Source organism: Oryzias latipes, chromosome 5 (genome assembly GCF_002234675.1).
Source record: "Oryzias latipes chromosome 5, ASM223467v1".
NCBI classification, from domain to species: Eukaryota; Metazoa; Chordata; class Actinopteri; order Beloniformes; family Adrianichthyidae; genus Oryzias; species Oryzias latipes.
Genome location: NC_019863.2, coordinates 9,025,704 through 9,038,908, shown reverse-complemented (window position 1 = coordinate 9,038,908; position 13,205 = coordinate 9,025,704). Strand labels below are relative to the sequence as shown.

Here is a 13,205-nt window from a genome sequence, read left to right as displayed (position 1 = left end):
CGCCAGAAACAACACAGAGCATTATGCTGGCTGAAAAACCAACTGAAATCAACAATCCACTAAAAAATTGAACAGATTTTAAAAATTATTGATAGGATCAACAGATGAATGTGTTTATTTCCTTATAAATGGTAGCTGTATAGTCCCTTGGGACATGACCAATAAAATCAACAATAAGTGAGCGACGGGATCGGATATACTCACTTCCCAGCAGCGTAGACCTCTGCTGTGTCAAACAGATTGATGCCATTTTCATAGGCCAGAGTCATCAGCTGCTCTGCCATCTGTTGAGAAAACAGGGGGTAAGGAACAGAGGGGCAGGGCACAATGAGGTGAGAGCTTTAACATAAAGTTGTAAGGGCCTTTTTTCTTTTTTTACTATGTTTATGTTTTTACAGAATTAGGTGCTCTGGCTTCCTGTGAGATTTTTTTGTTGCCTTTGGCTCCCATTGGCAGTATGAATTGAATTGAATTGAAATGATAATCAAAGTACAAGGTTTCTATAGAAACTGCAAATAGGCCAGGTTACATGCAGTCTTCCTTTCCAAGCAGTGAATAACAGGGGGAAAAAATCCATCTGCTCTCACCTCGTCCGTTATCTGTCCACCAAACGTCACCCATGTTCCTGCAGGCGATAACAGGGAGAAGAGGTCAAGAGATCAAGCAGGCACATATGTGGGAACTGATAAGTAAGTGAGCAGTGATATCGTATGTTCTGCGCAAAGTGATGCAGCACATAGCGCTGTGACGCGGTGAGTCTTCAAGGAACAGTGTTTCAGTGATTTTACACCCTCTTTTTACTCTGGGTAAAAAAAAGGCAGTGTTCAAGTTTGGAGGGGTCATATATTCCTGTCATGCGGTCTTCACCAAACTTTTGATCTTACCTAATCCAAGACAGGATACCCGCAGACCTGATTTGCCAAGGTTTCTGTCAGATTAAAAAGAGAAATAAATTTGCATTAATGCAGCACACAGATGGCAGTGATTGGTGGTGCTTTTGCATTCAGACTCTACCTTATTTTGGGCTTTGTTTCTATTTTAAAAGAATTTCACAAAGAACCAGAAAAGAAAAATGAAAAATGATAATAAATAAGAAATTAAATAAGTACTATTCTCCTAGTGCTTCGCCTTCTTTTCCCTGAGGTCTTTACTGCAGTGGAGGCTTACAGTCATGCAGAAGAGCAGGGCTTTGCATGCATTTGAAGTGAGCCCCCCCATCTACTGGAGCACTGACATATGCTGAGTGGATGTGTGAGGAGAAGACGCTGAGGATGATAAGTGTGTGCGTGCTCAATAAAATGTCAGGAATGAATCAGAAAGAGGAAGCAGGCCCACCATGGCATCCAGAGAAAGTTTCTCACAGCACACCGGGATCCTGCAGCCTCTGAATGCCCTGCAGCAACTCGGAAGCTTGACTAGTCACAACAACGGGCTTCTAAAGCTGCCGACTCTCAGCTAATCAAAGCCCAGACAGACCCTTCTATGTCAGTCGTGACTCTGGATGGTTCTTTGATTTATGCAGAGGATTTCTAAAAAGAAATAGGCTTTCTACTTTAAATGCAGCAGTGCAAACTGTTTTTTCAAACATTTGATTACTTGTATGTTTTAGAAAAAAAAATGTGACTAAACCACAGCACCCTTCAAATGTCACATAAATCATAGACATTCAACATAAAGCGTGCCACTTTTGGTCAACGTTTCACTTGAGATAATCTGGCCAAGTTAAAAAAAAGTGCATGGAGAGATTATGTAATGTGCAGGAGTCACAGTGAGCATGTGGGAGGATATCTCCATTTTTTTTAGGACTGGCTGTATAGAACAGTTGGATTGAAAGGAGTGAGGCGTGTTTGGGCGCTGATAATGTATGAACAGATTTCTGATTGCACGTGTGGGTATGACACCAAAAGAACCGCTGCAGTGATAACCAGTACCCTTTTAAGATTCAACATTTAAGGTCTCGATTGCATCGACTTATCTTTAACAAACCAAATTTAGCTTGTGTAATTTGTCAGTCGTTTGGGTCTGCCCGTTCATGAAAAGGGCAACGCTTGAATCCGTTTTCGGTCGGTGAGGTCTGTAATCATGTTACAATAAAGCTAATCAACAACCAACCACATCTTAATTGCATGAAAGAAACAGCCCCCCGGGGTGCTGCTGCACTGATTCACAGTCTGTACTGGAACCAAAGGGAGCCCTCTGACCAGACAGGAAAGTAGAAGTAGAAGCCAGTAGAAGTTTTTTCATTATGGATCAAGATTTTTACGCAATATATTTTTACTAAAAGGAAAGTTAGTATAAAAATGTAAAACACAAGCAATAAAAAATGCAATTTTAATTCCAGATCTTACTGTAGTAAATATATTAAGACAAACCTCAACATGGTTTTAAATTAGATGAATGAGTCCTTCTATAAAGTAGATGCAGGGCAAAAGAGCCTCAAATAAACGTATATAGTAAAAGAAAAACTATGAAACTCAAAAGATTTTCTGAAAGTGTTTACGTGTTTTGTGTCATGTATTTTATCTTATGAAAAATTCACATTCAGTCATTACATATATATATATATAAAAAAACAAATAGAAGCAATGTGTAAAAACACATTATCAGCATTATCAGCTTCCTTAGCAATAAAGGTTAAGCAGCAGTCAGGTGCTGCTCTTTAAATACAAAGTTAGCAGATTCAAGCCAAAACATCAAGTTTGACGATTTTAACAAAAGCAGATATAGTTTTCTGGTTTGAACTATGACTTGCTAATTCTACTCCAAAGAACAAACTGTATATCCCCTGATCTATGGCTGAGGACTCAATAAAGGCTTTGTTTGGTCACATATCAGAGCTAAGTGAGGTCAAATGTGAACTTGGGTTGGGCGATGTCCCTTAAATTTGCAGTTGACGATGTTTGCAGTGAACCATCGGGATGGACGATGATATCGTCGGGAGGGGGGGGGGTTGTTAATTTTTTGCTATTATATAATTATTATTCGTTAGTTTACTTTATTACTTTATTTATTTTATTTCCCAACTAAAGACTCATTTGCGATGATCCAGTATAAACTGAGGGAAGTGACTTTAACAAATAAAAAAATAAAAAAATTAGAAAAGAAGTAGTCCGCTCCTCCCGCACTTAGTCGGGTGGACCGGTGGAGCGAGCGACCGTGTCTCTAGCAGAGAAGACGGACTTACAGCTTTGTTTGAGGAAGGGAGGATGCTTTGTTACGTGTGGGAGACTTAGGACTGCGATCCGTCCCACAGCTCTACGTGAACGAGCTACCAAACACCAGGTGTCCCGGTAAAAGTGTGTGTCCGGGGCAGAGCTCGACCCCCTGCTCACACAGCGGCTTTGACGGTGTAAGCTTCAGCAGAAACGTCGCTCAGTCCTCAGAAACCGTTCAAACAATCACCTGGATTTGTCTTTCCAGTCGTGTCCCGACAAAATAAAGGCTGATGTTATTCCCACATATTTACGTTTAGCCAAGCTGCAGATTGCAGCGTTTCCCGCATGGATTTATGATCACCCAAGCTAATGTTGTTAGCGCGTGTTAGCATACTGCTAATAAGTTAACACGGGCTTCTTTCCGGCTCCGTTCTTCAACAAAAAAAGCACTGACCACACGGATTTAAAATTAAAATGATGAGCGAACAGGCGCTTCATAATATCCATTACATTAATAAAAGCACGTTTAGAAGATCATCTCGTATATTACGGAGCTGCCATTTCTATGTATGTAGCCGCTCGGCGGAACTAATTTCCTCTTCCTGTATTTCACACACTACTGCGCATGTGCGAATGATTTATTCCGACCGAAAGTGTGACCCATGTGAACGTTTGTTATATTCTGAAAACATTTTTCTGGGCCCATTTACACGGTTGGATTCTAATCCGACCATTGAGCGATCAAGATATTTTGTTCATGTAATCGCGGTTTATGGTGTCGACTCACAGCGTGGCATCACGATGGTGTCTCTCCATCGTGAGGTCAGTCACCCATCATGATGGACGATGGTATCGTCCATCGGCACAACCCTAATGTGAACCAGTACTGCTCTGGTTCAAGACTGCAACATGCTTCGTTAGCAAAGTCTACACGAGTTCGAGGGGGACAGCGAGCCATGGCAACCTCTACTGCAGTCAATCAAAAGTGGTAGATTTTTATCTTTAATGAGTCTGGATTCAATCAGACAGTGTGAACTGTTACACACACTTACTGGAAACATCTGCCCATGAAAAACAAGGTGGGAGACTGATAATTGTGTCAGAAGAGAGGACAGGAAGCAGCCAGAAAGTTGGAACACTAAACACTAAAAGAGACAGACCTGAACCACAGGAAAGGACAAGAGATTGAAGATGAAGCAGTGCCTAAGAACCGGATAGCTGGTCACTAGCGATGCCATAATTCATGTTTTAAAAATGAACCTTATGTTGCCTTATGTCGTGGACAAAGTGTATTGTTGCATGCCTACTCTGCCTACCACTCAGTTTACATTTGAAGTGTCAAACGCATATTGTGATTTATTATTTATTGTTTCATTGCATTACAAAAGGCTTTGCATAAGCCAACCAAAATGTTTTGCTTAGTTGTTACTTGTCTGTTCGCAAATCAAAAAAGGCATTTTTGTGTTTTGTTTTGTGATACACAAATCGTATATTGAATCTAAAAAAACCATGGTCCAAAAGTCAAGGTTTGAACCGAATCTTGAAGAGTAGCATCGTTGCATCCCTGCTGGTCAGCCTGACTAGTTTTAAATGTTTATTCAGGTTTAGCTAATATTGGTGAATTTGTAATCCTTATTTAAAGTCCCACTTCAATCATATTTTGATCTGTTGTCCTGTATCAGCCGTGAAGACTGAGCTGTGCTGCATGGACCCTCCCTGTGAAGAGGCAGCATCCGGTCATAGCTGACATCAGACAGGAGTCCCTTCAACACTCCCTTCAATGACAGAGTCACAAACGGTGCAGGACAGTAACCCCAGTGCAGAGGCAGGGGCAAAGCCAGAGGGAATACTATAAATGATACACATAGACATCAGGTCAACCAAATTTTTTTAAATCTTTGCAACCCAAAGAAAAGATAGAATTGACATACCGTTTTGGAACGTTGTGCAAGAATATTCAAAATTCAGTCACACATGATGACAAACCAGTAAACCCCCCACACTCATTAGTATTTAAAGAGTGAACTGGAATAATAAACATCTCAATTCTAACATTAGAGATGGTCCTTGGTGTAGATAGATGTAAGATTTGGAGAAAGAGATTAAAAGATAGCAAACAAAGAGCTTTTTAAAAACTACTGTAATGTAAGTAAAATCAGAAATATGGAGATTAGAAACTGTAAACACAATAGCTGTGGCAAAAAAAGACTTCATCCTTATTACCTGCTCCTTTTTTGTTTTAGTCAAACCCAAGCATGCAACACAGAAGGCCCAATTATCCAGTTACCTCAATGGCATGAAAAGACAGCCCAGTCTGCTTTTTACAAGTCCAAAAGCTTTTCACCTCAGGGTTGAATCCAGTTTTCTCCCGCTGAATGACCTTCTTTTGTAACTTTGGACAAAAGGAGCAGGTCCTTCATCTGATAAAAACCCCAAATGGATATTTGAGGGCCATTCTTGAATGGAGGAGAATGAACAAAGTAATCCTTCAAGGGCAAAAAAAGGAATAATTAAAAACGTTTTTTTATTATTTGAAATCTGCTATATTGAAATCCTGCTTTGTGTGGAAACGACTTGAAGCTGCAGAGGGATTCAAAAACTTTCTTCAGTAAGAAAGCAGGTGGACAAAATAAAAAAATGTTTAAAAAAAGAAGGAATTATTAATGCACTATTTTCTTAAATCTGTTAAATAAGGAATAAAAATATCTACTTAAAGACATAAAGGTATACGATGCTGTTCTACAAAAACATTTAAATACATTCAGGAATATTGTCTGCAAATAAGAACTGGACTGAGTGGCCTATCCCCACCTTACATTCCAAACAGGAAGTGCACACTGGCTTCAAGAAGCCAAAATCCCATAGACTTTGAAAAGAGAAATAAACAGCTGCATTCTATTGCTCAGAATCACCATTCTTGCTCTGCTACCTTTTTGAACATGCTCTTTCATAATCCCATTTTTGCAAGTAATTTAAATTATAAGCTGACCAATCAGATGCCTCAATAAAAGTATGTGGTCTCAGGTCACACATTTGAAGTATTTGATTCACAGATGCTCCTGAGCCTGCTTTCAAGATGTAGGGGTGTGGCCTTCCAGCAAACTCACCTTTGATAGGCAGGAATGGGTTGCCATAGAAACGTTAACTCAGACTGACCCAGACAAATCACTGCTTACTGATTTCTGGTTCCAACATGGCGACGTCATTATTGCGAGAAAATGGCGCTTGAATTGACTTCACTTCACTGGGGCCAGAAGAAAGTCATTTTCTGTGAGTAATAGTCCAGTTCTCATATATAAGCAATGTTTTGGAACAATTAAAACTATGAAAATATTCTTAAGCAAGTTTTTAGTTTATCGTCCATTCTTTGACAAATTACCAAAAATGGAAAGTAATAAAATCTCCAGACATTCATTTTAGCATCAATAGAGACTGAGGAAAAGCCATCATTGTCTTTTTTTTTTTTTTTTGGTTAAGCGCTGATACCCTCAGCTGAAAACCCATGCTATGTTCTTAGCTTGAAGCAAATTACTTTGTTTAAAATTCATCTTGCTTTTGCATTTTTTTTAGCTTTAAATATTCCAGCCTTATATAGACTGTGATGTGCTGTTTGCTTCCAAAGCCATTATAAACAGCCTGAAAAGACGTCAACTGTAATTTTACTTGCAAGACGTAAACAGCTTCATACATTCAGATGTCAGAAAGACAGTTTGGGCCACTGGCAGTAAGGCAGTCCAGGCAGCTGTCGATGGCTGTTTAACTTTGCTTTTTATTTGGGCATTAACAGATTGAAGACCCAGAGGTTTCCTGAGGCTGAATTTGTTTTCGTCTAACTCAATCATAAAAAATAAAAAAAAGCATTTAGTGTGGTAAGTCTCTTCTAGTGCCCCCGGTGACAAAATATATTTTGCTTTTCACTGTAAAAAAACAGCAAATAGAAGCTTTTCAAAGCTAAAGCAGCTGCTCCTGTGCTGAGCTTTTATTACAAATCAATTCATGATTCAAAATCCTTTAAGAAGTTCATTTTTTTTACTCTTAAATCGTTAAATCGATGTGGTAGAAGGTGGGGTAACTGGGGGGTTTTAAGGTGTTGGGCAGCATTTTTTCTTGAAAGGACTTGTATTGAAAGGAGATATGAGGGTCTAAAACTTTGTAGGAGAGACGATGCTGGATGATTTTTTTTTTATGAAAGGAGGAATTAATTTAAGTTAGTGAAAAAATACACAAAAATAGAAGATTTTGTGAATTTTCTTACAATATTTGGCTTCAAAAGATTTAGATTTTTAAAATCCTTTGAGGCAGAGAGGGACATTGAAGGAAGTTGTGCTAAATACACAGATCTATATTTCTGCTCTCACACTTTTCCTTATAGAACACGTTTTCTGCGAATGCTTTAATCAATACAGAAATTGCAAGCCAAAGAAGAGAAAGGAATCTTGACCGGAGCACTTCTTGCTGCATAGAAATAATATGTTCCAGGAATGCAGAACTGCTCCAAAAGCAGAGGTCTGAATAAATCTGAAAGTTCACCTTCATCCTGCATCCCACTTTCTGCTTTTAGGAATTCATTTTCCGTTCACTGCAGCTCTAAAACGAATAGGAGTTTTTAGAACGAAACCCAAAAAAGTTCCAAGAAAGCCTTTCCATGTGGAAGTAAATTCCTGCAAACAGTTCTCCATGTGGAACGGAAATTGCTCAAATCAGCAGCCACGATGCCTCATCTTGTAATCATCACAGAAAATGACAAAAGCATTGAAGGGGATGATACAACTGAGACCTAAAGCAAAAATTATGAAATAAACAGAGAAAAAAGAAAAGCTGATGCTTCTTGAGCTCCTGCTTTAGCCCATAACTTTGCACTGAAACCTATCAGCTTTTAAAAATGCAAATGTTTGGTTTCCATTCCAACATGGTAAATTTCTTTCTTTTTTTCTTTACGTTTTAATTGTCCTTTTTAATAGATGGTATTGATATGTTATAACCAATGACTATAGATGAGAACTGGACTGAGTGGCCCCTCCCCCCTCACATTACAAATAGGAAAAACCTACTGTTTCCAAGACGGCAAAATCCCATAGACTTCTATAGAGAAATTAAAAGCTTTTCCTCAGAATTCTCTTGGTCAGAATCACCATTATTGCTTTACTACTTTTATGTTCTTCTTGCAAGTCCTAATTGTTTTACATTATATATTTTTGTTCTTTATTTCAAGTTATAAACTGACCAATCAGATGGCTCAATAACAGTGTTTCCAAGTGTAACATTTAAATGTTTGATTGACAGATTCCTTTCAGCCCGCTTTCAAGGGGTAGGGGTGTGGCCTCTGACTGACTCGGACTAATCACTGCTTACTGATGTCATCTGGCTTCAACATGGCGGCGTCCGTATTGCAAAAAAATAAATAAAAACAAGGCGCCTGAATTGACTTAATTTCATTGGAGGCGGAAGTAAACCATTTTCTATGGGTGACATCACACTCACTCCGTCTAGTTCCGTCATACAGCCATTGGTTAATGCTTAGTCAGCCTAAAGGTTAGACTTTTATTTTTCACCTCTTTCCCTCTGACTTCAGAATATAGTCTAGTTCTTTTTCAGGACGTTTCCTGCACACAAATGGTGCTTTGGGACTTGATTTTGACATACAAGTAATGTAATAAATGTGCAGACTGGCACTCTGTTCTGCTGCAGCTGCTTAGTGGGTATCAATTCTTTAAGCTGTGAATTGTATGCCCTTTTGAGTCATTTATGCTGAAAATGTAAAGAAAATACAGTAATAGTGGAAAACATATTTGAATATTTTTAATATTTTATCAATAAATAGTCAACTTTGAACTGTATGTGCATATTTCTGTTGTATGTCTGATCTTGTTTGGGTTGTACTGGAACGACATTTTGTGTGTCAGTGTAAACTGTGCACATGACAAACGCGATTCTGATTCTGATGATTAGCCAAACTGTCTTAGCTGAGAGAAGTTTTAGAAGATTTTTCTGTGAAACAAAAAATAATGCAGCCCAAACTAAACAACCACTGAATGAGAGGTTTCTTCAAAATAAAGACAACACAGTGGTGAAGGGTCTTGTTGATTAAGTCTGAGGGCTTTTTTAGTTGAGAACAAACAGGTCACATTACCTTCATAGAAAATGCCAAGTTAAATATTCATCACGCACATAACCAAACATAATGCTGCGTAAGCTGAAGCCCTGGCCTCCTGCTAAAATGCAGTTTTCCCTCTCCGTTCTCTTTTATTTTTCTTCAATCAGTGTCGCGCACATTATGTAACGAGCAGTTCAAATGTCTGTCATGCAGAAACTAATGCTACATGCAACAAAAAGAAAAAAGAAAATTGCTTAATGCGGCTTCCAGACACATGCTGCCATCAGCAGAATAGCGACGGCCTAATAGGGCAGCTTCCTAAAAGTCTGAGATAAGACTGTATATACTGCAAATGCACCTATTCTACATTTTTAAAATATGAGACTATAGATAAAAGACTAATTAAATATCTAACAAACGATCCGGAAATATTTCCGAGCATTTACGAATCTAAAAACCGACAGAGAGGAGCAGCGCCACAATAACGCACAAACACATGCAGGCTCTAATTAAAGTTTAGCAGTGAAGCGAAAAAAGAACAGCTGCCTTACTTTTCTCTTTTGACATAACACAAGCACGTTTCTCAGACACACTCAAAGACACAAATGCAACATATTCCTGTGCAGCCCCTGCCTTACAGAGCGCTTTCCTTTCATGGAAAAATTAAAATTAAGGGTTCCGAAGTTTCTGCCGGCACTTTCCATTCTGAATGCATGTAAATGCTGTGAGGACATGGAGAATGGTGCTGAGGTGGCTGAGTCTTTATCTTTAGATAGAACAAACTGAGCCGTAGAATCCTTGTTATTAGCTAACGTGGTCTATTTTGGCGATTTGTATTTCAATGGGGAGTGAATGCGGTGGGAAGCTGCCTCCCCGACAATGAGAGCCCTCGGAGTGCAATAAAAACGTCCCAGCGTGCACCCACACTCATGACAACCCAAATCCAACACCCACAGCTTTTGTCACCCCTGCCAGAGCCTGGCTTCTGCGTGCTGATTTGGTTGTGCAATCAGAAAAATAATAATATCATAAAAAAGGAGGAAATGCTTAGTTTCACTACGTCTCGCTGCACTTTGATTGTGCAGTCACAGCTTTTATGTTAAAGGCCACATGGAGCTAATTAATGCTGAAACGATTAAAACTTTCACTATTTCCAATCCTGTCAGTTTGCTCGCAGTTTTTCGTTTCGCTTCTTTTTGCCATCTGTTCTCTCAAGTGACCACAGAGTGGGCTAAACAAAAACAACCGTAGGGGACGGGGTTTTTGTTCGGCGTAGTTGCTGATAATGATACAGGACAACTTTGCCCAACACAGTGGTGGGATTTAAATGCCATCCACTAACACGATGCTGCCAGTGGCCATCTGCCGTGGCTGGAATCCAATGTCAACCTTAAAATTGGACCTCCAGAGAAGAGAAGAGAAGAGAGCAACATGCGAGTTATGTGTAAAAGTTACAACACGGGAGCAGCAGTGACTCACCTCTGACTTAATGCACCAAAGAAGAGAGGAGTTTTGTCGCTGATGCTGACTGGAAATGCAGGAAACCTAACTGTTCAGCACAGCACTTTTAGATGAATTCTGACTCCTGTGTCGACACAAAGCCCAGAAATGGCAGTCCAGCTGTAAAACGATACTCCTATCTACCTCAGCATAACCGTGCGTGTTTTGCTAAACCTCTGCAAATAAAACTCTTTAAATCAGCAGGCTTCAGCTGACCGAGAAAACTAACGCTGGACCAAAAGCCTGGTGACTTCTCACCTGCACTGTTTCCCAATCCCCCCTTCCATTCCCCCACTTCTTTACATAATCACAAGCCTCTGTGAGCATCATTAATTCAGTTCCGACTGGAGGCATTTATCATTCCTTTGACGAGGTGCAGGCTCACAGTCAACTCCGGCGATTTTAACCAGTCAAATCAGTCATAGGCAGAACAACAGACGGCCCAATAAAGCCTCCATGCCCTCAGAATGCTTGCTTTGATGGTTTCACAGGCCTTGTGGATAGAGGTCACTCTCTGCCTTACACGTTCAGGTTCTCAAAGATGCAGGCAGCACTGATTCAAGGCTGCAATGAAGGGATAAAAAAAGGAGAACTGAAAGCAAACTCAGTGGAGCCTGAATTTCAGGAGAATGTTTTGATGTGCTGATAATCAAGGAAGGTTTTTGCATGATAGGTGGTGATTTTCGGGGGTCCAGTTATTAAAACCACTGAATTCTTCAAGCTGTCAAAAGGACAAACTGAAAAAGTCTCTTAATCAGAGAAAGAAAGAAGCTCAAGGATGGAAAAAGAGAAATGGACGCTGAAGTTTAAGGCTTTGCAGGCTTCAAGAGTTTGAGAGATTCACTGTGACATGAGCGCAGATCACTCCAGCCCACTATTCTTCCTCTTGGGCATAGTGGTTACACCAGCATTAACCAAAGCACCCCCCCCCCCTCCCCATTTCCCTTCACTCTCTCCTTGCTTCCCTTTCATTCCTGTCTCTTCAAAACAAAACCAAAAACACTATGTCGTGCCCTCAGTGCATGAGTCTCTGAGCTTCATGCTGCATCAAGGCATGCATTACCTTCGGTTTACATCAGATACAAGCCCAGATCTCCAAAACACACTTCCCGTTATGTACTTTGTAGTGCACTGCAACAGCAAGGAACACAAACAGCCGCTGGCCCCCAAGCAGAAAATAATTTCTCTCATTCAATATCATTAGCTTCAATAATGACAGTGTGCCTCTACATGACGAGGATGCCGCTAGCTAATCAGATACAAAGGATCGCGATGTGAGTTCAGACAACACAGGCGGGTAACTTGGCTCCTCCAATCAGCTCTTGGTTTGGGTTCAACAATAAACCAAGCTTTCATTTCTGTTATCTTCAGATTTGCGGCACAGACGTCACCATTTGAACTTACAGATTTTTTTCACACTCAAGTCTGTTTTAACAGGTTTATGAAAAAAAAAAACATAACAACCATAAAGTTCTGCGAGTTAGTTCTAATAAAAACATCTGAATACACAACTCGTCGAAGAATTTAAAGTTGAATAACCTAATAATTCCGTTAATTCATAATTACTAACTCAACCGAAACAACTATTTGGTGCTCATATGCACTGTTGTGTATTTGAGCAAAAACGAAAACATAATTAGGTATTTTCACTACTTTCATACACTACATAAAATGTTACATTGCTGCAATGGTTTTTAGATAAAATAAAGTTCTATTATTTGTGTTTCCAACCCAATTTACCCCATTTCTAGTCAGAAGGCAGCAGATATTAATAATTTTACTCTACAGCTGAATCTATGCAGGTTTTGTGCTTTACCTCTGAGTGTAGCGCTAACTCTTCAACCCTCAGAGCTTTTCATTTTCCTTTAGAGATATATTTCTTTCTTTTAAATCTCCCAGTGTTTTTTTTTTAGCTCAAGTACATTGGCCTAACTAATTTGAATGATTTCGTAACACAAAGGATCCTTCCATTTTGATGCTTTGTGTTATAATCTTGAGCCTGGATGCTTGAAATGTGTTGTGTTCAAACATATTCATTTCCCAGCTTTTGGTTCTTCTGAATTTAACACCCAAACAGGCTTAGTTTCTTCCAGTAAATAAAATATGGAGCCTTTTTAAACACCACATCAGACCGAAAGCAACTGAACTGTAAATATCACAGTTATTGACTGAAGGGGTAGGGATAAAAACCCTTTGCTGCACCACACTATGCCTGCAAGCTCCAGCGGCATCCCTGCGGTAAGCTTTATGTAATGTTTGTTTTTATTTGCATGTCAGGGGTGTTTTTACTGCTACATTTATCAAACTGCAGCATGAGTTACTGCTGTCTTTAGAGATTCAATTTTTGTTTCATATTTTGACATAAAATTTAGGCTGACATCTAAAAAACACAGCAAAATGAGGTTGATGCACATTTGTTTCTTGCCAGGTCTCTTCTGGTGAGCACTTATTTTGGG

The 13,205-nt window shown here is 39.5% G+C and overlaps 1 protein-coding gene across 6 annotated transcripts in view; it reads right to left on the bottom strand.

Annotated features, from left to right (window-relative positions):
• Positions 1 to 13,205, bottom strand: part of kcnab2 (potassium voltage-gated channel subfamily A regulatory beta subunit 2) — a 95,037-nt gene that overhangs the window by 18,381 nt on the left and 63,451 nt on the right. For all 6 annotated transcript variants that reach the window (XM_011474830.3, XM_011474832.3, XM_011474831.3 and 3 more), the window contains 3 exons: positions 885 to 928; positions 588 to 625; positions 205 to 284 (listed from right to left, as the gene is read on the bottom strand). In XM_011474830.3, the coding sequence (XP_011473132.1) occupies positions 205 to 284; positions 588 to 625; positions 885 to 928 (162 nt within the window). The remainder of the gene's footprint in view (positions 1 to 204; positions 285 to 587; positions 626 to 884; positions 929 to 13,205) is intronic.